General features: G+C 42.0%; 1 protein-coding gene across 1 annotated transcript; it reads left to right on the top strand.

The window, feature by feature from the left end:
- The first annotated feature begins 24,231 nt into the window (after nucleotides 1-24,231).
- On the top strand, nucleotides 24,232-26,291 carry LOC123403311 (23 kDa jasmonate-induced protein-like). Its single transcript, XM_045097262.1, has 3 exons — nucleotides 24,232-24,427; nucleotides 24,690-24,966; nucleotides 25,862-26,291. The coding sequence occupies exons 1-3, from the start codon at nucleotides 24,258-24,260 to the stop codon at nucleotides 26,039-26,041; spliced, it is 627 nt and encodes a 208-aa protein (XP_044953197.1). The 5' UTR covers nucleotides 24,232-24,257; the 3' UTR covers nucleotides 26,042-26,291.
- Nucleotides 26,292-26,765: the final 474 nt, after the last annotated feature.

The raw sequence follows: 26,765 nt of genomic DNA, 5'->3' as shown, positions 1-26,765 counted from the left end.
TTCTTCTTAAAGATCCATTTGTTCTGAATAGCCTTACGACCTTCAGGTAATACTTCCAAAGTCCACACTTTGTTTTCATAGATAGATCATATCTCAGATTTCATGGCCTCTAACCATTTGTTGGAATCGGGGCCCACCATTGCGTCTTCATAATTTGCAGGCTCATTGTTGTCTAACAACATGATAGACAAGACAGGATTTCCATACCACTCAGGAGTAGTACGTGCTCTTGTCGACCTGCATGGTCCGACAGTAACTTGATCCAAAGCTTCATGATCATCATCATTAGCTTCCTCTTCAACTGGTGTCACTTCAACAGAAATTTCTTTCTGCCCTGCGCCACCATCTTGTTGAAGTAGAGGTTCTACAACCTCATCAAGTTATATCTTCCTCCCACTCAATTCTTTCGAGAGAAACTCTTTCTCAAGAAAAGCTATGTGCTTAGCGACAAACACTTTGCCCTCGGATCTAAGATAGAAGGTGTACCCAACTGTCTCTTTTGGGTAGCCTATGAAGACGCACTTTTCCGCTTTAGGTTCCAGCTTTTCAGGCTGATGCTTTTTGACATAAGCATCGCATCCCCAAACTTTAAGAAATGACAACTTTGGCTTCTTGCCATACCATAGATCATATGGCGTTGTCTCAACGGATTTTGATGGTGCCCTATTTAAAGTGAATGCAGTTGTCTCTAATCCATAGCCCGAAAACGATAATGGAAAATCGGTAAGAGACATCATAGATCGCACCATATCTAATAAAGTAAGGTTACGACGTTCGGACACACCATTACGATGTCGCGTTCCAGGTGGTGTCAACTATGAAACAATTCCACATTGTCTTAAGTGAGTGCCAAACTCGTAACTCAGATATTCACCCCCTCGATCAGATCGTAGGAACTTGATCTTCTTGTTACAATGATTTTCAACTTCACTCTAAAATTGTTTAAACTTTTCAAATGTTTCAGACTTGTGCTTCATTAAGTAGATATAGCCATGCCTACTCAAATCGTCACTGACGGTGAGAAAATAACGATATCCATCACGCGCCTCCACACTCATTGGTCCGCACACATCAGTATGTATGATCTCCAACAAGTCACTTGCACGCTTCATTGTTCCAGAGAACGAAGTCTTAGTCATCTTGCCCATGAGGCATGGTTCGCATGTGTCAAGTGATTCAAAATCAAGTGACTTCGAAAGCCCATCAGCATGGAGTTTCTTCATGAGCTTTACACCAATATGACCTAAGCGGCAGTGCGACAAAAAGGTGTTGCTATCATTGTTAACTCTACATCTTTTGGTCTCAATGTTATGGATATGAGTGTCATCACAATCGAGATTCAATATGAACTAACCCCTCACATCGTGTGGATGACCATAAATGATATTACTCATATAAATACAACAACCATTATTCTCTGACTTAAATGAGTAACCGTCTCGCAATAAACAAGATTGAGATATAATGTTCATGCTTAATGCAAGCACTAAATAACAATTATTTAAGTTCATAACTAATCCCGATGGTAACTGAAGTGAGACTGTGCCGACGACAATCGCATCAACCTTGTAACCATTTCCCATGCGCATCGTCACTTCATCCTTTGCCAGTCTTCTCTTATACCGCAGTTCCTGCTTCGAGTTGCAAATGTGGGAAACAGAACCAGTATCAAATACCCAAGCACTACTACGAGAGCTGGTTAAGTACACATCAATAATATGTATATCACATATGGCTTGTTTGGCATTGGCCGCCTTCTTATCGGCCAAATACTTGGGCTAGTTTCGCTTCCAGTGACCATTCCCCTTGCAATAATAGAACTTTGTTTCCGGCTTAGGTCCAGCCTTGGTTTTCTTCCTCGGAGTAGCAACAGTTTTGCCGCTCTTCTTGGAGTTACCCTTCTTGCCTTTGCCATTTTTCTTGAAACCAGTGGTCTTATTGACCATCAACACTTGATGTTCCTTTCGGATTGCCGACTCTGCGACTTTTAGCATCGCAAACAGCTCACCAGGTGACTTGTTCATCCCTTGCATGTTATAGTTCAACACGAAGCCTTTGTAGCTAGGCGGCAGTGATTGAAGAATTCTGTCGGCGATAGCCTCTTGCGGGAGTTTAATCCCTAGCTCAGCTAGACGGTTTGAGTACCCACACATTCTGAGCACATGTTCATTGACAGAGGAATTCTCCTCCATCTTGCATGCATAGAACTTATCGGAGGTCTCATACCTCTCGATTCGGGCGTTCTACTCAAAGATGAACTTTAACTCTTGGAACATCTCATATGCTCCACGACGTTCAAAATGTCTTGGAAGTCCCGGTTCTAAGCCATACAAGATTGCACATTGAACTAGTTCGTAGTCATCCTTACGCGCTTGCCAAACGTTCAAAACGTCTTGATCAGCCGTGGGGGTGGTGCATCTCCTAGCGCAGCATCAAGGACATAATTCTTTTGGCCAGCAGTGAGGATAAGCATCAGATTACGAGCCCAGTCTACGAAGTTGTTGTTAGAGCATATATCTCCATATGTGGTTTTGGTAATTGATGAAAATTCCTATGGACTAATGGTTGCCTTAAGTTATATTTATAGGATTTGTCCATAGGCACTTCTTGAAGTCCATCTGTTGGGTTCAAGGAGTTTATATGATGACCAAGATGTTATTCAAGGTATTATCCAAAGAATGGTCATAGAAACACTAGGTTGATCAAGATCTCAGACAAAGAGTAAATCAAGATGATCAACACACAAAGCGTATAAGATGTACCGAGAGGGATCAAGTGATCCCATGGTATGGTAAGCATTGTCCATTACGTGTTTGTGTACTAACCCATGGTCTTTGTGAGACTCCTATGTGGGGGTTAGGTGTGCTTCCATTGGGCTTGCGTCAAAAGGAAGATCTCATACAACCCATGAAGGATGATGTCAAGTGGTGATCGTCATCAAGATTGTGGTGTGCAAGTTCAAGTGGATCAGCACGAATATATCATTGAAACTATTGTCAATGATCATGTGTTGATAAGGACAACCTCATGTGCTAACAAGGACAAGATCAAGATAAGCATTCCTGAGCACTACATGCTTGATTCTTGTGGATGTTCACATGGTGGACAAATGAAGATGAATACATAAGCTAGGCTTTCCGCATTGTGTATGGGAAAGCTACTTGAAGACTTCATCATGTCTTGCTTTCAACTTGAGCCAAGAAGGAACAACAACATCAAGCTCAGGTGAAAGGGCTAACTCAAAGGTATCAGTTCCTTTGACGTTAGTGGTGCGGAGTGATGATCAGCGAATAAAAGTATACACTCAAGTATTGATCATCAGTACTCTTTTATGATTCTTGAGTCCTTAGGGATCCCACACTATCAAGAGGGGATCACAGGTTTTGCGATGAACTTGCTCAAACTACATCTCCACTGTTCTGCTCAGACCACATCTCCACTGCTCTGTTGTTATCTGAAAACAGAACCAGTGCCTCAGACATCCGGCTTCCTCCGGACGTCCGAGGCCCAGATATCCGACCAGCTTCGGAATTCCGGAACTATGCACCAGAGAAACTTGAGCCATATAAATCGGACTTCCGGCTCCCTCCGGACGTCCGAGGGCGGTCAAGGCTCGGACGACCGACAGGCTTCGGAAATCCGGAGTCCTGCACCAGAAGAACATGAGCTCTATAACTCGGATTTCCGGCTCCCTCCGGACGTCCGAGGGCCGGACATCCGACCCCCGTCGGAAATCCGGAACCTACCACCAGTAGAAGTTGAGTTGTATAACTCGGATTTCCGGTCCTCTCCAGACGTCTGGTCGCTGTTTAATTCAAAATAGTTTCAGTCGTATCTACAGGCCTCGGACGGCTGACCCCTGTCGGACGTCCGACCCCTTGCGGACGCCCGGACTTCCGACAACTGTCGGACGTCCGGACCCTGTGTGACTTAAAGTACCTCCAACGGCTGTATTTCACTCCCCACTATAAATACCCCCCCTCCCACTTCGTGAGAGGGTTGCCCAACACAGCCTTATCCTCATAAGAACACATTTCCACCTCTCACACATTTGCTCACTCCAAATCTTAGATCCCAAGAGCATTTGTGAGCCCCTTTGAGAGTTGTTCCAATCAAAAGATTGATCGTCTCCCTCTCCTTCTCTCAACCCAAGCTATTTGTGATTTGAGCAAGTTTTGAGCATTCCCCGTGATCTTGTTACTCTTGGAGGTTGGAGACTCCTAGGCGGTAGGAGTTCTTCGGAGAGGAATCAATCCGTGTGATTTCCCCCGGAAAAGTTTGTGAGGGTTTGGAAGCCACCTCAAAGGCTTACCACTAGTGGTTGAGAAACGCCTTCGTGGTGTTATCTCAAAGGGAGAATAGGGTGAGCCTTCGTGGCGTTGGTGTGCCTTCGTGGTAACATCCACCTCTCTAACGGTGACTAGCTTCCCTCCAAGGAAGTGAACATCGGGATACATCTTCGTCTCAGTGACCTTGGTTATCCTTAACCCTAACTCCTTACTTGTGGTTTACTTGTGTTATTTGAGCATACATACATTGCATATTGGTTGTGCTCATTATATTGTGTTGGCTATTTCTTGTACAAGATTAATCATTCAAGCATACCCTCTATATCCACACGTTCATACTTGCAGCCCTTGATATATCGTGTTGATATAGTGTGATCTGGTATATTGTGTTGTTCACCTACTTGTCGTGTGATATAGCTCAAGTAAGTTTGTGTAACTTACTTGTGCTTGTGAGTAACTGTATTGTGTCCATCTTGGTAGATCGTGTTGTTGATACACGTTGCAGTGCCTAGTGCATTTAGGATTTGTGCTTGACAAGTACCCTCTTAGTTTATTTCCGCATTAGGTTCAAGCCAAATCCGAAGAAGTTTTTAAATAGCCTATTCACCCCCCCCTCTAGGCGTCATCGAGGTCTTTTCAGTTGCTTCCATCATCTTTCAACTTAGCTTTCTCTAGGATCGTATTGAAATTCAGGGTTGCTACTGCGCTAGCCATTGATCTACAACATAAAATATTGCAAAGTTCACTTAGACTATGTTCAACATAATTATAGTTTAGCTAATCATATTACTAAAAAACTCCCACTCAAATAGACATCCCTCTAGTTTACTTGAGTGTGACATGATCCAAATTCTCTAACTTAAGTCCGATCATCACGTCAGTTGAGTATAGCTTCAGTGGTGAACATCTCCATGTCGATCATATCTACTATATGATTCATGCTGGACCTTACGATCTCTTGTGTTCCGAGGCCATGTCTGTACATGCTAGGCTCGTCAAGTTTAACCCGAGTGTTCCGTGTGTGCAACTATTTTGCACCCGTTGTATGTGAATGTTGAGTCTATCACACCCGATCATCACGTGGTGTCTCGAAACAACAAACTGTCGCAACGGTGCACAATCGGGGAGAACACAATTTTATCTTGAAATTTTCGTGAGGGATCACCTTATAATGCTACCATCGTTCTAAGCAACATAAGGTGCATAAAAGGATTAAGATCACATGCAATTCATAAGTGACATGATATGGCCATGATCTTGTGCTTCTTGATCTCCATCACCAAAGCACCGGCATGATCTTCATTGCCACTGGCGCCACACCATGATCTCCATCATTGTGCCGCCATCGAGGTTGTCGTGCTATCTATGCTATTACTACTAAAGCTACAACCTAGCAATATAGTAAACACATCTGCAAACACAAATGTTAGTTTAAAGACAACCCTATGTCTCCTGCCAGTTGCCGTAGCATCCACGTGCAAGTCGATATTAACTATTACAACATGATTCATCTCATACATCCAATATATCACATCATGTCGTTGGCCATATCACATCACATGCATACCCTCCAAAACCAAGTTAGACGTCCTCTAATTTGTTGTAGCATGTTTTACGTGGTTGCCATGGGTATCAAGTATGATCGCATCTTACTCACGCAAAAAACAGAACGTTGATATGCAAATTGCTATTTAACCTTCTACAAGGACCACCTCGGTCAAATCCGATTCAACTAAAGTTGAAGAAACTGACACCCACGAGTCATCTCTGTGCAACAAGTTGCATATTTAGTTGATGAAACCGGTCTTTCGTAAGCGTACGAGTAAGGTTGGTCCGGGCCGCTTCAAACCAACAATGCCGACGAATTGAGAAAAGACTAAGGAGGGCAGCAAATCAAATATCAACGCCCACAAAGACTTTTGTGTTCTACTCGAGATATTATCGGCGCATGAACCTAGCTCATGATGCCACTGTTAGGGAACGTCGCATGGGAAACAAAAAATTTCATACGCACACGAAGATCTATCATGGTGATGATAATAAACGTGGTCGATGTAGTGGAACACTCTCCGTGATTCAAATCACCACAGCCCACGAACCGCTCCGATCTAGCACCGAACGGACGGCACCTCCACGTTCAGCACACATATAGCTCGATGACGATCTCCGCCTTCTTGATCCAACAAGAGATACGGGGAAGTAAATGAGTTCTCCGTCAGCGTGATGGCGCGTCGGTGGTGGTGATAATCTACTCCAGCACGGCTTAGCCTAAGCACTGCAGAAATACGATCTAGAGGAAGAACTATGGAGTGGAGATCTGAGTTGCACGTGGCAAAAGTTGTCTCAAAAAACCCTAAAACCTCCACTATATATAGGGGGAATAAGGGGTGGTGCCTTGCCTCCTACTCCTAGTAGGAGGGGTCAGTCGAGAGAGGGAGGGAGGAGTCCTCCTCCAATTCGGTTTGGGGGAGGAGTCCTTCCCTTCCTTCCCACCTCCTTTTTTTCCTTTTTCCTATTGTTTCATTCCCTTGGCCAAAATAGCATATTTTGCTGGCCTCACCATCCCACCAAGGTCTGGTGCGCGACCCATGGGCTTATTGGGTTCTCTCCTGGGTGTGTGGTCCGTCCCGTAAACCCCCAGAACGCATTCGTCACTCCCGGTACATTATCGGTAATGCCCGAAATCTTTCTGGAAGCCAAATATAACAAACCTATATATCAATCTTCGTTTCTGGACCATTCCGGAAACCCTCGCGACGTCCGGGCATCTCATCCGGGACTCCGAACAAAACTTCGATCACCAGCACCTATAACTCAACTATACCAAAACGTCACCGAACCTTAAGTGTGCAGACCCTACGGGCTCGAGAACTATGTAGACCTGATCTGAGACACTCCCTGATCAATATCCAATAGAGGGAGCTGGATGCCCATATTGGATCCTACATATTCTACGAAGATCTTATCGGTTGAACCTCTATGTCAAGAATTCAAACAATCCCGTATATCATTCCCTTTGTCCTTCGATATGTTACTTGCCCGAGATTTGATCGTCGGTATCATCATACCTATTTCAATCTCGTTACCGGCAAGTCTCTTTACTCGTTCCATAGTACAAGATCCCGTGACTAACTCTTAGCCACAATGCTTGTAAGGCTTGTATGTGATGTTGTATTACCGAGTGAGCCCTGAGATACCTCTCCGTCATACGGAGTGAAAAATCCCAGTCTTGATGCATGTTAACTCAATGGACACCTTCGGAGATACCTGTAGAGTACGTTTATAGCCACCCAATAACGTTGCGACGTTTGATACACATAAGGCATTCTTCCAGTGTCAGTGAGTTACATGATCTTATGGTCATAGGAATAAATACTTGACATGCAGAAAACAATAGCAACAAAATCAAACGATCACATGCTACATTTATAGTTTGGGTCTTGTCCATCACATCATTCTCCCAATGATGTGATCCCGTTATCAAGTGACAACACTTGTCCATGGCTAGGAAACCTTAACCATCCTTGATCAACACGCCAGTCAACTAGAGGCTTACTAGGAACATTGTTTTGTCTATATATCCACACATGCATTTATGTTTCCATTCAATACAATTATAGCATGGATAATAAACGATTATCTTCAAACAGAAAACATAATAATAACTATTTATTATTGCCTCTAGGGCATATTTCCAACATGGCTGCAATTTGGATCACGAAGATGTTCCACTACATCAACTGCGTTATCTACGCTTCCGTTTAGCGATCTACAAGGGTATGTGGATTCAATCTCTCCTCTCGTAGATGGTCATCACCATGGATAGATCTTATGTCTGCGTAGGAAATTTTTTGTTTCCCATGCGACATTCCCCAACAGTGGTATTAGAGCTAGGTCTATGCGTAGATGACATCTCGAGTAGAACACAATGGAGTTTGTGGGTGTTGATATTCAGATTCCTGACCTCCTTAGTCTTTTCTTGATTCAGCGGTATTGTTGGATGAACTGGCCCAGACCAACATTACTCGTACACTCACGAGAGACCGGTTTCATCGAGTGACATGCAACTTGTTGCATAACTATGACTGGCGGGTGTCTGTTTCTCCAACTTTATTTGAATCGGAATTGACCGAGGCGGTCCTTGGAGAAGGTTAAATAGCAACTTGCATATCACCGTTGTGGTTTGGCGTAAGTAAGATGTGATCATACTAGATACCCATAGCAGCAATGTAAAACACGCAACAACAAAATAGAGGACGCCTAACTTGTTTTTGAAGGGTATGTGGTGATATAATCTGGCTAAGGACATGATGAAATATATGTGATGTATGAGATGCTCATGTTTTGTATAGATTATCATGACTCGCGTGTCGATGAGTAAGGCAACCGGCAGGATCCATAGGGTTGTCTTTAATTATTTGTGCCTTTTTGCTTTACTTGATCGTTATGAATTAGAAATAGTGGTAGAAGCGTAGTTGGCACGACAACCTCAATGGATACACGATGATGGAGATCATGGTGTGATGTCGGATACGATGTAGATCATGTGGGTGCATTGGATATGGAGATCAGAAGCAGAAGATGATGGCCATATCATGTCACTATTTTGATTTGCATGTGATGTTAATCCTTTTATGCATCTTATTTTTCTTAGGACAATGATATCATTACAAGATGGTCCCTCACTAAAATCTCAAGATAAAATTGTGTACTCCCAAAGTGTGCGCCGTTGCGAAGGTTCATCGTTTTGAGGCACCAAGTGACGATCGGGTGCGATAGACTCTACGTACGCATACAACGGTGTAAGCCAGTCTTGCTCATGCAGAACACTTGGGTTAAACTGTACGAGCCTAGCATGTACATACATAGCCTCGTAACACAAGAGACCGACACGTCGAACATGAGTCATATAGTAGATATGATCAACATGGAGATGTTCACCATTGAAACCACCTCATCTCACATCATGATCGTACTTGGGTTCATAAATTTGTGTCATGTTACACTCAGACAACCTGAGGGATGTTGACGTGAGTGGGGCTGTGGGAGTTCTTAAGTTCTATGATTAAGTGAACTCATTATCATGAACAATAGTCTAAGTTGTCTTTGCAAATTATGTTGTAGATCAATGGCTTGTGTAGTAGATCCCGTGAATTTTAATGTGTTCCTAGAGGAAGATAAGCTGAAAGATGATGCAAGTAATTTTGTGATTTATCCTCACTGCTTCGCACAAGGCTTATGTCCTTGATGCACCGCTTGGTGTGCCACCCGCTCCGGTGTCGTCTGTGGACGTTGTGAACATCTGGCAGGCTCGTGTTGTTGACTACTCAATAGTTTAGTGTGCCATGTTGTATGGTTTAGAATCGGGACTTGAAAGGCGTCTTAATGTCATGGAGAATCTGAGATGTTTCAAGAGTTGTACTTTGTTTTTCAAGAAAATGCCAGTTTCGAAAGGTATGAGACCTCTATAAATTATTTGCCTACAAGATGTAGGAGAACAGTTATGTCAGTGAGCACATTCTCAGAATGTGTGGGTACTACAACCATTTGATTCAGCTTGGAGTTGAGTGTGAGACGGTCACCGGCAGAGTTCTTTAGTCACTGTCACATAGCTACAAGAGCTTTGTGATCAACTATAATATGCAAGGGATAAACAAGTCCATATCCGAGCTATTCGCGATGTTGAAAGTCGAAGAAGTAGAAATCAAGAAGGAGCATCAAGTTTTGATGGTCAACAAAACCACTAGTTTCATGAAGGGCGGGGTAAAGAAGGGTAACTTCAAGAAGACCGGCAAAGAAGTTGTCGCCCCCTTGAAGAAACCCAAGGCTGGTCCCAAGCCTGAGACTGAGTGCTTCTATTGCAAGGGAACCAGCCATTGGAAGCAGAATTGTCCCAAGTATCTGGTTGATAAGAAGGCTAGAAACATCAACAAAGATATATATGATATACATGTTATTTTTGTGTACCTTACTAGCTCTCATAGTAGTGCTTGGGTATTTGACACCGGTTCGGTTGCTCATATTTTAACTCGAAGCAGGAACTGCGGAATAAATGGAGGTTGGCAAAGGATAAAGTGATGATGTGTGTGGGAAATGGTTCCATGGTTGATGTGATTGCCGTCGACACACTCGCTCTTTGATTACCATCGGGATTAGTGATGAACCGAAGTAATTGTTATTTGGTGCCGGTGTTGAGCATGAACATTATATCTAGATCTTGTTTAATGCAAGAGGTTTACTCATTTAAATCATAGAATAATAGTTATTCTATTTATATGAGTAATACCTTTTATGGTCATGCACACAATGTGAATGGTTTGTTCTTGTTAAATTTCGATAGTGATGATACACATATTTATAACACTCGTGCCAAAAGATGTAGAGTAAATAATGACAGTACCACTTTCTTGTGGCATAAACACTTAGATAACATTGGTGTAAAACGCATGAAGAAGCTCCATGCTGATGGACATTTTGAGTCACTTGAGTTTGGATCACTTGACACATGCGAACCATGCTTGTTGGGCAAGATGACCAAAAACCCCGTTTTCCGGCACAATGGACAGGGCAAGTGACTTGTTGGAGATATGGGTAAGTGATGTGTGCAGTCGAATGAGTGTTGAGGCGCGCGGTAGATATCTTTACTTTCTCACGTTTACCAATGATTTGAGTACATATGAGTATATATACTTGGTGAAACACAAGTCTGAAACATTTGAAAAGTTCAAGCAATTTTAGAGTGAAGTTGAGAATCATCATAACAAGAAGATTAAACTCTTGTGATCTGATCGAGGAGGAGAATATCTGATTTATGAGTTTGGCATGCATATAAGACAGTGTGGAATTGTTTCATAGCTCAAGTCGCGTGGAACACCACAGCGTAATGGTGTGTCCAAACGTTGTAATCATACATTATTGGATATGGTGTGTTCTATGATGTCTCTTACCAATGTGTCACTATCCTTTTGGGGCTATGCATTAGAGACAGCTATATTCATTTTAAATAGGGCCGGATCTAAATCCGTTGATGCGACACTGTATGAATTATGGTTTGGCAAGAAACTTAAGTTGTCGTTTCTTAACTTTAGGGCTGCAATGCTTATGTGAAAAGGCTTCAGCCTAATAAGCTCGAAGCCAAAGAGGATAAATGTATCTTCATAGGATACCCAAGGGAAACAGTTGGGTACACCTTCTATCTCAGTTCTGAGGGCAAAGTGTTTGTCGCTAAGAAAGTCCTTTCTCAAGAAAGACTTTCTCTCAAATGAATTGAGTGGGAGGAAGATAGAACTTGATGAGGTTAATGAATTGTCACTTCAACAAGATAGTAGCACGATAGAGGAAGATGTTCATGTGACACCAATATCAGTTGAAGAGGAAGCTAATGATGGTGATCATGACGCTTGAGATCAAGTTACTATCGAACCTCATAGGTCGACAAGGACATGTGTTGTTCCTGAGTGGTACAGTAATCTTGTCTTAGAAGTTATGTTGTTGAACAAAAGTGAACCTACGAGCTATGGACAAATGGTTAGATGCTATGAAATCCGAGATGGGATCCATGTATGAAAACAAAGTATGGACTTTGGAAGTATTACCTGAAGGTCGGAAGGCTATTCAGAACAAATAAATATTTAAGAGGAATACGAACGCAGACGGTAATATCACAGTCTATGAGCTCAACTACGATGAGAGTTTCTCACCCGTAGCGATGCGTAAATCCGCCAGAATCATGTTAGCAATAGCTGCATTTTTCAATAATGAAATGTGGCAGATAGATGTCCAAGTAGCGTTCTGTAACTGTTTCCTTAAGGAAGAGTTGTATATGATGCAACGAGAAGGTTTTACCCATCCATAGAATGCTGACCAAGTATGGAAGCTCCAACGATCCATTTATGGACTGGTGCATGCATCTCGGAGTTGGAATATTCGCTGTGATGAGATGATCAAGGCATTTGGGTTTATACGATTTTATGGAGAAGCTTTTATTTAAAAGAAAGTGAGTGACAACTCTATAGCGTTTCTAATATTATATGTGGATGACAAATTGCTGATTGGAAACCATATAGAATTTTGGCAAAGCGTGAAGATGTATTTGAACAAGATTTTTTCAATGGAAGACCTCAGAGAAGCTGCTTACATATTAGGCATCAAGATCTATAGTGATAGATTGAGACATTTAGTTGGACTTTCACAAAGCACATACCTTGACAAGTTTTTGAACAAGTTCAAAATGAACTAGTCCAAGAAGGGGTTCTTGCGTGTTCTGCAAGGTGTGAACTTCAGTAAAGAATTAGTGACCAGCGACTACAGAGGATAGAGAAAAGACGAGTGTCATACCCAATGCTTCAATCATAGGCTCTATAATATATGTGATGTTGTGCACGAGACCACATGTTAGCCTTGTCATAAGTATGGACGAAAGGTTGCAAAGTGATCCAGGAGTGGAACACCTGAGAGCGATCAAGAATATCCTTAAGTACCTGAAAAGGACTAAGGAAATGTTTGTCATTTATGGAAGTGATCAAGACCTCTTCGTAAAGGATTACATCGATGCAAACTTTGACACTGATCCGTACGACTCTAAGTATCGGTCCGGACACATATTTATTCGAAATGGTCGAGCGGTAAGCTGGTGCAGTTCCAAGCAAAGCGTGGTAGCTTATTCGACATGTGAAGCGACGTACATAGCTACTTAGGAGGCAACGAAGGAAGGTGTCTGGATGAAGCAGTTCATGACGGATATTGGAGTTGTTCCCAGTGCACTCGATCTAATGATCCTGTTTTGTGACAACACGAGTGCCATTGCTCTAGCCAAGTAACCCAGGTTTTACAAAAGGACCACGCATATAAAGCGATGCTTCAATTCCATCCGTGATTATATCAAAGAGGAGGACATAAACATTTGCAAAGTACATACGGATCTGAATGTTCCAAATCCGTTGACTAAACCTCTTCCATGAGCAAAACATGATGTTAGATTCATTACCTTGTAATACTAGATTATTGACTCTAGTGCAAGTGGGAAACTATTGGAAATATGCCCAAGAGCTAATAATAAAGTGGTTATTATTATATTTCCTTGTTCATGATAATTGTTTATTATCCATGATATAATTGTATTGAACGGAAACTCGGATACATGTGTTGATACATAGACAACAAAGTGTCCCTAGTAAGCATCTATTGGTCTATCTCGTTGATAAAATATGGCTAAGGTTTCCAAGCCATAGACATGAGATGTCATTTGATAACGAGATCACATCATTAGGATAATGATGCGATGGACAAGACCAAAACTCTAAGCATAGCGTTTTATCATATCCTGTTTACTGCTATTGTTTTCTGCATTGTCAATGTATCTGTTCTAATGACCATGAGATCATGAAACTCAGTCACCCCGGAGGAATGCCTTGTGTGTATCAAACTTTACAATATAACTGGGTGATTATAAAGGTTCTCTACTGTTATCTCCAAGGATATCTATTGAGTTGGCATGGATCAAATGTGGGATTTGTCACTCCGTGTGACAGAGAGGTATCTCAGAGCCGATTCGGTAATACAAAATCATAGTAAGCTTGCAAGAAACGTGACTAAGGAGTTAGTCACGGGATCATGTATTATGGAATGAGTAAAGAGATTTTCCGGTAACGATATTGAACTGGCTATGGAGATACCGACAATGGAATCAAGGGCAAGGGAACTACATACCGGATTAACTTAGTCCTTGACATCGTGATTCTACCGGTAAATATCCTCATGGAATATGTAGTAACAACTATTGGCATCCAGGTCCCGCTATTGGTTATAGACCGCAGAGGTGTCTCGGTCATATCTGCATAGTTCTCGAACCCGCAGGGTCTGCAGACTTAATGTTTGGCGATGATATAGACATAGTTGAGTTATTGTGTTGGTGACCAAATGATCTTAGGAGTCCCGGATGGGATCCTAGATGAGATGAGGAGCTTTGGAATGGTCCGTAGGTAAAGAGTGATATATGGTAAGTTGGTATTCGAGTTCCGGAAAGGTTCCGGAAGGTTACCGGTTTTGTGACGGAGGTTCTATAAGAGTCCCGGGGGTCCACCGGGAGGGTCCACCTATCTTGGAGGGGGCCATGGGCTGTGAAAGGTGGTGCACCAGCACCTGGTGGCATGGCCGCCCCTCCCACCCAAGGCCCACGCGGCCAAGTGGCTGAGCTGGCCCAGGGGTGGCCACCGACCCACTCTCCTTGGGGCCAAGCAACTCTTGGCCGCCGCCCTACCCCTAGGGAAACCCTAGGGCACCGGACTCTCCTCCCTCCCTCCTATATATACCGGAGGAGAGGGAGGGCAGCCGCACCAGAAACAGCCGCGGCGCTGCCCTCCTCTCTCTCTCTCTCTAGTAGAATTTCTCCACCGTCGCAATCGGAGTAGTGCTTGATGAAGCACTGCCGAGATTGCCCCGTCACCACCGCTGCCATGTTGTCGTGCTGCCGGAAAACTCAGCCTCTACTTCACCATTGTTAGCTGGATCGAGAAAATGAAGGCGTCATCGAGTTGTACGTGTGTTGATTGCGGAGGTGCCATCCGTTCGGCACTTTATAGGGACGTTCGTGATTTGATCGTGGAACGGATCGTGATTGGATCACGAAGATGTTAGACTACATCAACTACTTTTCTTAACGCTTCCGCTTAGCGATCTACAAGGGTATGTAGATGCACTCCCCCTCTCATAGATGTTGATCTCCATAGGCTGATATTGGTGAGCGTAGGAAATTTTTTGTTTCGCATGCGACGTTCCCCAACACCTTTATGACCTCCTTCAGACTCGGGGCTAATGATGGGGTCCTGTACCGGGGCTGGCTAATGCCTAGGACCCTTGCCTCATCACCTAGAAGGGGCCCACTAGGCCCAAAACAAATAACAAACCCAAGGATGCGAAGAGGTCCTTCGTGGACCCCAAGTTAGCTAGGAGGCGGCAGTGTCCCAGATAGCATCTACCGCCATGTAAACGTTAGAACTCCACTTCCTATATAAAGGGAGCTGTAGCGTCCTCCTCGTCATCTGTCCAATGATAGGAAACTCCCGGTAGCAATCTCATACACCATTGTTACCCCTCACACGATACATAACGAAAACCATCAGGATCTATGGTATTACTCTCCGAAGGATCGGACCTAGATAAAACCCTCTTGTGATCTTCGATCCAGGACTTCCAGTTGCGCTTGGACCCCTACCGAGGGATCTAACAGCCATTGATGTGAGTCGGGAAGAGAGGAGGGATAGAAGTGAGGGGAGGGAATGAGGGTAATTTATGACGCCGCTTCGTGAAACAACACGACGTCTCCATAACGCATCCACGTGTACATCCACCCACACCCAAGTGCCTAGGGTAGCACTGCTCGTGGCTGGCTCCATAAAAACGGCCGATTTAGTCGTTTTTCTGGATGCAGGCCCAAAGTATGTGCGAGTCGAGCAACCAAACAAGCGGAAAACTGGTTGTGCGGGCCTGGCTAGGCCTAATGCAAGTAACCAAACGCGCCCTACATCATGTTTCATGTCTTTGGCGACCTCGTCGCACCATCAAGTCCCTATATATACATGTACCTTGTTCCGGACGGACATGGTGAACTACACGAGCGCAACTTTCATTCCCCGGAGTCTAGTGTGTCTGGTTTGAGGGCTTTGTATGGGTACTACATCTGTGGCATCTAGGCATGTAAAATAGATACAATGTGCAATTCTTGTTTAACGGTTGTTTCTTATTATGTTTTATCTTTAGGCATCATGGCGAGTTAAATTGTTCCTGAAGATAGTGTTTTTGCAATGTATTTTTTCGAAAAGCCAGAAATGAAATGTCAAAACATTACCCAATATGCTATCTAATACATCTTAGGGAAGATAACGTGGCTAATTTTGTTGGATTATTTGGACAAGCTCGAGCACCTGGAAGAAAACGTAAGAAAGAACATGCCATTGGCAATATTGTTGAAGAGTGCATGTGGTGTTTTAGATCAAACTGACAGTGGTGACCTAACGTTTTCATTTCTTATAAGATGGAAAGTACAAAGGGTTCTGATCGGCGCTGAGTACGACAAAATTAATAAATATTTCTAGTAAAATCTAATTAAATATATTCATTGTATGTCCACAGTATGAAAAATATCAACAAATAACATTCTAAGCACAACCACACTTGACCATGATATGGGTTATATTATAGAATTCTAACAGATCCTCCATACAACCAAATCATCTCAAATTCAGAGTACAACATCGTTCACACTAACAAAGTTCAAAGTTACCCAGATTCATAACACAAGTTCACGTAATGATTTTCATCTGCCTAACGAACATATACTACCATACAAATCGGGTCCAGTATTGTCCCTCTATTATTACAATAATACTACACATACGGATGTATTCTCGACCTACCCTCCTCTCCACTCCATCTATCTTCACCTCCTCCACACACTCGTTAGATGCCATCTGGGACTTCCAATTAAAAAGAAAGATGTCGACTGGGACAAATGATATGTGTGCAGACTACAGCGTACGGGAGTTAGCCGTAGTGGTCATCTTTATGCGAATATGCCACGGTCGATACTATAACAACACGTATTTTGCACGTTGAACAAAGACAAAACAATGAGCATCTCTGCAATTTTGTTTTGGAAAAGATAAAGATATCAGCATTCTAGGCAGATGCGGACGAGGATCGTCGTGGTCCAATGTCCCTCTATTTTTGCAATTTAATCTGATTCATGCCTAACGAACATATATTACCATAGTAGCCAGGTCCAGTGTCCCGCTATTATTTCAATAATGCTACACGTACGGATGTACCTTCACCTCCTCCACGCACATATAAGATGCCGTCTGTGACTTCCTCGGTAAAAAAAATGTTTTCTGTGACTAGCATAAAAAAAGGAAAGATGCCGATTGGAGCAAATGATATGTCTGCAGTGGTGGTCGGCAAGCTAAGATCCTATCTAGGGGCATCTTGGACTCTGATGGGAACTGTTTGGTTCCTAGCCACACCTTGCCACACTTTGCCACAACTTACCTTAGGCAAGTTTGACCAAGTTAGGTGGGTGTTTGGTTTTAGCCACATCTAAGGCAAGCATTTTTTTTAATGAGTACTAAATTCCACATGTCATAGACACAAAAAGTGTGGCAAGATTCCCTTAAGCAACCAATGTGTGACTAACAATTTGAGCAACTCAAATAAGGCAAGTGTGGCAAAAAATAATGTGGTAAGATATGGCAAAGATAGTTACAATTCAAACAGCCCCTAAGCGAACATGCCACCGTCGATGATGTAACAATGCGTGTTTTGCATGTTCCCGTGCACACACATAGACAAAACAATGAGCATCTCATGCAAAAAAAAATTGGAAAAGATGAAGATATCAGCATTCTATAGGCAGATGCGGATGTGGATTGGTCATCACTATCAGGTTCACGTGATGGATTTTCTGCCTCGTGGCCCATACTCTCTTGATTATTGAGAACCCACATGCATGTTTGGCTTTCTTGATTTTGATTTCTTCCTCTTTTTTGTCTGGTTGTCTGTACATGATGCTATGCTATGTTCGTCGGCTACCCATTATTGGCTCGATGTGGCTGCTGCAATCTCTCTCTCCCTAAACCCTAAACCCTATGCCACACATACGGATGTACCTTCCACCTCCCCTCCCCTCCCCTCCCTTCCATCTATCTTCACCTCCTCCCCGCACTCGTTAGATGCACTCTGGGACTTCCATTAATTATGGTGTGTTCGGTTTGAGGATCAAAAGGCATGGAATGTCATGGTTCCATTCCGGATGCATGGGTTGGTTCCATTCTTGTGTTCGGTTAGACATAAAAAATGGCATGGGTTGATTTCATCCATGTGTTTGGTTCGGGAGGTAAAATGAGAAGAATCGTATTCCACTCACCTCTTCATATGAATGGTGAGATTACCTCTAATGTACTCATATATATCTCAGATTTGGACAACATATAATTTAAAATTTTGGCAGCATTTTCTTTGTATTTTCAACAAGCAATTTTTAATAGTATATGATCACAAGTCAAACAAATATATAACATCATATCAGCATTAGTAGTATATTTTCAACATGGTTTGCATGTTGAGTAGAGACAAAACAATGAGCATCTCATGCAAAAAAACAATTGGAAAAAAATAAAGATATCAGCATTCTATAGGCAGATGCGGACGTGGATTGGTCATCACTATCAGGTTCACGTGATGCATTTTCTGCCTCGTGGCCCATACTCTCTTGATTATTGAGAACCCACATGCATGTTTGGCTTTCTTGATTTTGATTTCTTCCTCTTTTTTGTCGGGTTGTCTGTACATGATGCTATGCTATGTTCGTCGGCTACCCATTATTGGCTCGATGTGGCTGCTGCAATCTCTCTCTCCCTAAACCCTAAACCCTATGCCACACATACGGATGTACCTTCCACCTCCCCTCCCCTCACCTCCCTTCCATCTATCTTCACCTCCTCCCCGCACTCGTTAGATGCACTCTGGGACTTCCATTAATTATGGTGTGTTCGGTTTGAGGATCAAAAGGCATGGAATGTCATGGTTCCATTCCGGATGCATGGGTTGGTTCCATTCTTGTGTTCGGTTAGACATAAAAAATGGCATGGGTTGATTTCATCCATGTGTTTGGTTCGGGAGGTAAAATGAGAAGAATCGTATTCCACTCACCTCTTCATATGAATGGTGAGATTACCTCTAATGTACTCATATATATCTCAGATTTGGACAACATATAATTTAAAATTTTGGCAGCATTTTCTTTGTATTTTCAACAAGCAATTTTTAATAGTATATGATCACAAGTCAAACAAATATATAACATCATATCAGCATTAGTAGTATATTTTCAACGTGGTTTGCATGTTGAGTAGAGACAAAACAATGAGCATCTCATGCAAAAAAACAATTGGAAAAAAATAAAGATATCAGCATTCTATAGGCAGATGCGGACGTGGATTGGTCATCACTATCAGGTTCACGTGATGCATTTTCTGCCTCGTGGCCCATACTCTCTTGATTATTGAGAACCCACATGCATGTTTGGCTTTCTTGATTTTGATTTCTTCCTCTTTTTTGTCTGGTTGTTTGTACATGATGCTATGCTATGTTCGTCGGCTACCCATTATTGGCTCGATGTGGCTGCTGCAATCTCTCTCTCCCTAAACCCTAAACCCTATGCCACACATACGGATGTACCTTCCACCTCCCCTCCCCTCCCCTCCCTTCCATCTATCTTCACCTCCTCCCCGCACTCGTTAGATGCACTCTGGGACTTCCATTAATTATGGTGTGTTCGGTTTGAGGATCAAAAGGCATGGAATGTCATGGTTCCATTCCGGATGCATGGGTTGGTTCCATTCTTGTGTTCGGTTAGACATAAAAAATGGCATGGGTTGATTTCATCCATGTGTTTGGTTCGGGAGGTAAAATGAGAAGAATCGTATTCCACTCACCTCTTCATATGAATGGTGAGATTACCTCTAATGTACTCATATATATCTCAGATTTGGAGAACATATAATTTAAAATTTTGGCAGCATTTTCTTTGTATTTTCAACAAGCAATTTTTAATAGTATATGATCACAAGTCAAACAAATATATAACATCATATCAGCATTAGTAGTATATTTTCAACGTGGTTTGCATGTTGAGTAGAGACAAAACAATGAACATCTCATGCAAAAAAACAATTGGAAAAAAATAAAGATATCAGCATTCTATAGGCAGATGCGGACGTGGATTGGTCATCACTATCAGGTTCACGTGATGCATTTTCTGCCTCGTGGCCCATACTCTCTTGATTATTGAGAACCCACATGCATGTTTGGCTTTCTTGATTTTGATTTCTTCCTCTTTTTTGTCTGGTTGTTTGTACATGATGCTATGCTATGTTCGTCGGCTACCCATTATTGGCTCGATGTGGCTGCTGCAATCTATCTCTCCCTAAACCCTAAACCCTATGCCACACATACGGATGTACCTTCCACCTCCCCTCCCCTCCCCTCCCTTCCATCTATCTTCACCTCCTCCCCGCACTCGTTAGATGCACTCTGGGACTTCCATTAATTATGGTGTGTTCGGTTTGAGGATCAAAAGGCATGGAATGTCATGGTTCCATTCCGGATGCATGGGTTGGTTCCATTCTTGTGTTCGGTTAGACATAAAAAATGGCATGGGTTGATTTCATCCATGTGTTTGGTTCGGGAGGTAAAATGAGAAGAATCGTATTCCACTCACCTCTTCATATGAATGGTGAGATTACCTCTAATGTACTCATATATATCTCAGATTTGGACAACATATAATTTAAAATTTTGGCAGCATTTTCTTTGTATTTTCAACAAGCAATTTTTAATAGTATATGATCACAAGTCAAACAAATATATAACATCATATCAGCATTAGTAGTATATTTTCAACGTGGTTTGCATGTTGAGTAGAGACAAAACAATGAGCATCTCATGCAAAAAAACAATTGGAAAAAAATAAAGATATCAGCATTCTATAGGCAGATGCGGACGTGGATTGGTCATCACTATCAGGTTCACGTGATGCATTTTCTGCCTCGTGGCCCATACTCTCTTGATTATTGAGAACCCACATGCATGTTTGGCTTTCTTGATTTTGATTTCTTCCTCTTTTTTGTCTGGTTGTCTGTACATGATGCTATGCTATGTTCGTCGGCTACCCATTATTGGCTCGATGTGGCTGCTGCAATCTCTCTCTCCCTAAACTCTAAACCCTATGCCACACATACGGATGTACCTTCCACCTCCCCTCCCCTCCCCTCCCTTCCATCTATCTTCACCTCCTCCCCGCACTCGTTAGATGCACTCTGGGACTTCCATTAATTATGGTGTGTTCGGTTTGAGGATCAAAAGGCATGGAATGTCATGGTTCCATTCCGGATGCATGGGTTGGTTCCATTCTTGTGTTCGGTTAGACATAAAAAATGGCATGGGTTGATTTCATCCATGTGTTTGGTTCGGGAGGTAAAATGAGAAGAATCGTATTCCACTCACCTCTTCATATGAATGGTGAGATTACCTCTAATGTACTCATATATATCTCAGATTTGGACAACATATAATTTAAAATTTTGGCAGCATTTTCTTTGTATTTTCAACAAGCAATTTTTAATAGTATATGATCACAAGTCAAACAAATATATAACATCATATCAGCATTAGTAGTATATTTTCAACGTGGTTTGCATGTTGAGTAGAGACAAAACAATGAGCATCTCATGCAAAAAAACAATTGGAAAAAAATAAAGATATCAGCATTCTATAGGCAGATGCGGACGTGGATTGGTCATCACTATCAGGTTCACGTGATGCATTTTCTGCCTCGTGGCCCATACTCTCTTGATTATTGAGAACCCACATGCATGTTTGGCTTTCTTGATTTTGATTTCTTCCTCTTTTTTGTCTGGTTGTTTGTACATGATGCTATGCTATGTTCGTCGGCTACCCATTATTGGCTCGATGTGGCTGCTGCAATCTCTCTCTCCCTAAACCCTAAACCCTATGCCACACATACGGATGTACCTTCCACCTCCCCTCCCCTCCCCTCCCTTCCATCTATCTTCACCTCCTCCCCGCACTCGTTAGATGCACTCTGGGACTTCCATTAATTATGGTGTGTTCGGTTTGAGGATCAAAAGGCATGGAATGTCATGGTTCCATTCCGGATGCATGGGTTGTTTCCATTCTTGTGTTCGGTTAGACATAAAAAATGGCATGGGTTGATTTCATCCATGTGTTTGGTTCGGGAGGTAAAATGAGAAGAATCGTATTCCACTCACCTCTTCATATGAATGGTGAGATTACCTCTAATGTACTCATATATATCTCAGATTTGGACAACATATAATTTAAAATTTTGGCAGCATTTTCTTTGTATTTTCAACAAGCAATTTTTAATAGTATATGATCACAAGTCAAACAAATATATAACATCATATCAGCATTAGTAGTATATTTTCAACGTGGTTTGCATGTTGAGTAGAGACAAAACAATGAGCATCTCATGCAAAAAAACAATTGGAAAAAAATAAAGATATCAGCATTCTATAGGCAGATGCGGACGTGGATTGGTCATCACTATCAGGTTCACGTGATGCATTTTCTGCCTCGTGGCCCATACTCTCTTGATTATTGAGAACCCACATGCATGTTGGCTTTCTTGATTTTGATTTTGGTTACCGATTGGCTCGACTTCAGTTACTCGAATCACCTTTTACTCGAATCACCTTTTGTAAACGGTGTTGAATATCTAATTAATATGTCGAGGCACCTCTTATTAAGTGAAACGTGCCTGTTGACGTGCTTATTAGCAAAAATATACAACATGACAGTAAGTGGGCACGTCAAATTCAGATTCAAAAGCAAAGCTACTCGTACAAATGAAAATGGAATAGATTGCAACATGTGACTGTCGGGACTAGTAAATTAAGCTGCAGCGTCCTTACTCACCACGAAATCTGTCTAAAACTTTCACAGGATTCCATAGGCTGAGCTTTTTTTGTTGATTGGTTGGAAGAGCTTATCATGCTTGCCTCGTGATGCATAACAGGTAAGCTTTCCCTGATGCTTTGGCGCTCGAATCCCGTTTCCCTCGCCATTTTGTTTCTTAAAAAGAAAGTAAATGGACCGTTACAAAAGAAATAAATGGGCCATCTAAGGGGGGGGGGGGTAATATAAGTATGCGTATAATTTATCAAAGGCCCATATTGCCGTTCATACTTTATACGTTTAGTGGGAGTGTATCAAAGAGGGTGTCAATATAACATAATAACTAGACATGAGTGCAAAAGCTCACAAGCACAAGTTTAACCATCCACTTGACCAAGAACACAAACATAATAACTCTAAGCTGGTTGAACCATAGTGCCCTACTGCCCGGAAATGACTGAATTCACTCAAAACATTTCATACATTTGAAAGGAGCCTCAACCATCCGCTTTTTGAAGATGGTTACTTCCCACACAAACTAAAGTTTTAAATAGAGGGCTATGATAAATAATGGTGGACCTCTAAATTAGCTATAGAGGAGCTATAGCGAGATATACCGACTTATTTATACATAATACGATTTAGAGACACCCTGCTGAAAAGGCTATATCAAGGCGATCTATTTACAATACAAGTCTGAAATGTGCATGACTTGAAGCTAATTTATAACACAAGTTCACGGAATCGTTTTCATCTGCCTAACAAACATATACTACCATACAAGCCGGGTCCGGTGTCCATCTATTATTGCAATAATGGTACACATACCCATGTATCATCCACCTACCCTCCCCTTCCCTCCACCTATCTTGACCTCCTCCACACACTCGTTAGATGTCGTTTGGGACTTCCATTAAAGAAAGGAAGATGCGATATGTGTGCAAACTGGAGCGTACGGGAGTGAGCTGTGGTGGTGAGCAAGCTAAGATCCGATCTAGGGGGCATCTTTGGCCCTTTCTTTATGCGAATATGTCACGGTCGATACTGTAACAACACACGTTTTGCACGTTGAACAGAGACAACATTGAGCATCCCATGCAAAAAACAATTAGAAAAAAATAAAGATATCAAGATTTTAGGCAGATGTGGAGGAGGATCATCGTCACTATCACGTTCACCCGTTCGATTTTCTCCCCCGTGGCCCATGCTCTCTTGATTTTTGGGAACGCACATGCATATTGGCTTTCTTGATTTTGATTTCATCCTCTCATTTTTTTTTGTCTTGCTGTCCGTATGGTGCTATGCTAGGTTCGTCGGCTACCCAATCTCTCTCTCTATCTATCTCCCGACACACCTGTTATCCCGTGACCCTCCCTGTGACCAGGTTTGCATGTGAGAATCCCTCCACAGCGTGTATAAATACATGGTTGCAACAACCCATAAATCCATTCACACAGAAAAGAAACCAAGGAACAAATGGCCTCAGGAGTGTTTGGTATCCCCATTTCAATGCAGACGGTGATAGCCACTGGAGAGTATAAAGAACCCGTTACCCAAAAAGATGTTGCCGACTATACCATGAAGATGATCAACGCGGGTGGCAAGGATATTGATGCACAACAATTCGTCGACAACCTGAAGATCAAGTAGGTTTATTATCTGGATATTTATTATTTCTGCTTCGACACTTGTAGCTATACAAAAGTTTAGACTAGCGAAAACGGAGTTGACTTCAGTTACTGCGAACTGTATAGAAGACAGGATAAATACTAATGTTTTCTTAATTCTAATTACTATTGAGGTTTTCGTTGATATATAACTATGGAATCATGCAAAAGATCCGCAACAAAGGTCTAGTATAGTTTTGTTTTTGTACAACTCAACTCATATCTTTGGCTACACTCCTAGGTACGGTAATGGAATATCTGTAAAATGCCTCATCTACAATGCTACCGGTACCAATCTGAGTTTCGTCACGTACAAGAATTGGATTGGCAGTATCTTTGATACACCCTACCCATCGGATATTCAGAATGGACAATGGGGGGCATTTCTCCACGTCAAACCAAGAGCAGCTGCGAAAGGTTCAACTGCCGCTGTTGTGTATCGTAGCAGGATCCCGTCCAGCAGCAGCTCCTGCGACTGGTTATTCACTTGGTCTGTCCCATTCATTGGCAACAACGGGGTAAATAATGTGCTTACCTTCATATATTCTATCTTACTTATTTCTCTTGGTTCATACTCCGATTATTTGTTACTATGAGCTAGAATGACTAATCTATTAAGAACACATAAATTTATATGCAATCAAAAGTTGAAGCTGGAGTTTAATTAGTTGGCAAATCATGCATTTACGGAGCTGCAGATGATAATCTTCAATTCCTAAATAGTTGCAATCCACTACCTATTTTTCCTTCTCATGCAACCATGCTACATCATCAAGTCATGCGTTTAGTCATAAGTATTTATTTTTTCTCATGTAACCATGCCACATCATCAAGTCATGCATGTGGTCATAAGTTCTAATGTGTGCACTAATCTACACATTGTTCCACTAATTTTTGTTATGGGCATACGCGGTATATACTTTAGAGCAAATATATGTAGATCATGTTACACTTTTTTACGCATCTTTTGTCAAATGTTTCATATGAGTTATTGTTCTTAAAATATAAAACGAGAGCAATCCTAACATATTTTAGCAATAGTTTTTGTTTTTCAACACCTATTTATACATCTGTTTATCATGTTTCCCGCAGCAACACGCGGGGCGTCGTCTAGTTAATTTAACAAAAATGATATAAAATCTTGTCTGGTTTGTCTTGAGAAGTACACCAAAAATCGGATTCCTAAATAATTTTAAGAAAATATTAATGATTTAAAATATGGATTGACAAGCATGCCCATTTACATTGTGAATCTATATTTAGGAACAATGGATATGTTCGTATTTTCCTCTGAAATCAATTGAACTAAAACTCGTACAGATAAGCAAACTAATCTGAACTACTTCGTGTATTTAGGGACAAGGGAATATCTCAAAATCTACTAGCACACATTCTTATATTTTATGTATGCAGGTGTACACGGAAATCCGTGAGCAAGGACACTTCCCTAAGCACTGGGATTATATCTACAATGTGAGGCTGGCAAATTCAAATCTCCACTCAACTGATAGCAACTACGGATATGTTTCGAGGGCTAACATCGGTGAAGGCACTACCATGAACGCACGTGCAGTTTTCCAGCTTCCCTACTAGATCTCATTGCTAGCTGCATGCTGCAGGGAGTGGTTATAGTGGTCTTCAAAGCCGTTGCAAGTCCATTTCCTTGCTGTCCTTGGGTTTTCGGTTGTCCGCGAATAATAGATGGAAGGAGATGACAAAAAAAGTATATTGTGTACTTTCTTCTATCAAGTTGTTACGTATCAAGTTGTACTTGTTTTGTACCGGCTATTTGTTTCCTTAATAAGTATCAGATATAAGGCACTCTTCTGAGAGTCTTTTCTCAGCAGGGGAATTAAATTGAAACTGAAATTAAGATATTAATGCTAGAATAAAGCATCACAAGGAAAGTTATAATGACAATTAGTTGTGGAACCTCAACCCCGACATAAAAATGGAAAACCGAAAACTGAAGCCATAAAGGCCGAGACCGAACCCATAAATACCGAACTTGAGAAGACCGAATAAAAATCGGTCTACAACCGAATTTAAATACGTTCAAATCGGTCCTCTACTCTGTAGGACCGAATTGTCCATATAGACTGATTTAATAGCCCACGAACACAATATCCATGCCATGTTTACCTTAAGGCCTCATAAGGCCCAATCTGTATGCCCAATCCTCATAGTCCTTGTGAGTAGACGACCTCACTAGTGAGGCACCATCAGTCGACTGCGTCTTCTTTCTCTCATTCCTCCCCTTCTCTTCCAGTGACGAACCCTAGCACCAACGCTGAAGTATCTGGCCTCGTGACGACCG

Source organism: Hordeum vulgare, chromosome 1H (genome assembly GCF_904849725.1).
Source record: "Hordeum vulgare subsp. vulgare chromosome 1H, MorexV3_pseudomolecules_assembly, whole genome shotgun sequence".
Taxonomy (NCBI): domain Eukaryota; kingdom Viridiplantae; phylum Streptophyta; class Magnoliopsida; order Poales; family Poaceae; genus Hordeum; species Hordeum vulgare.
This window is presented reverse-complemented; position numbering and strand designations above follow the sequence as displayed.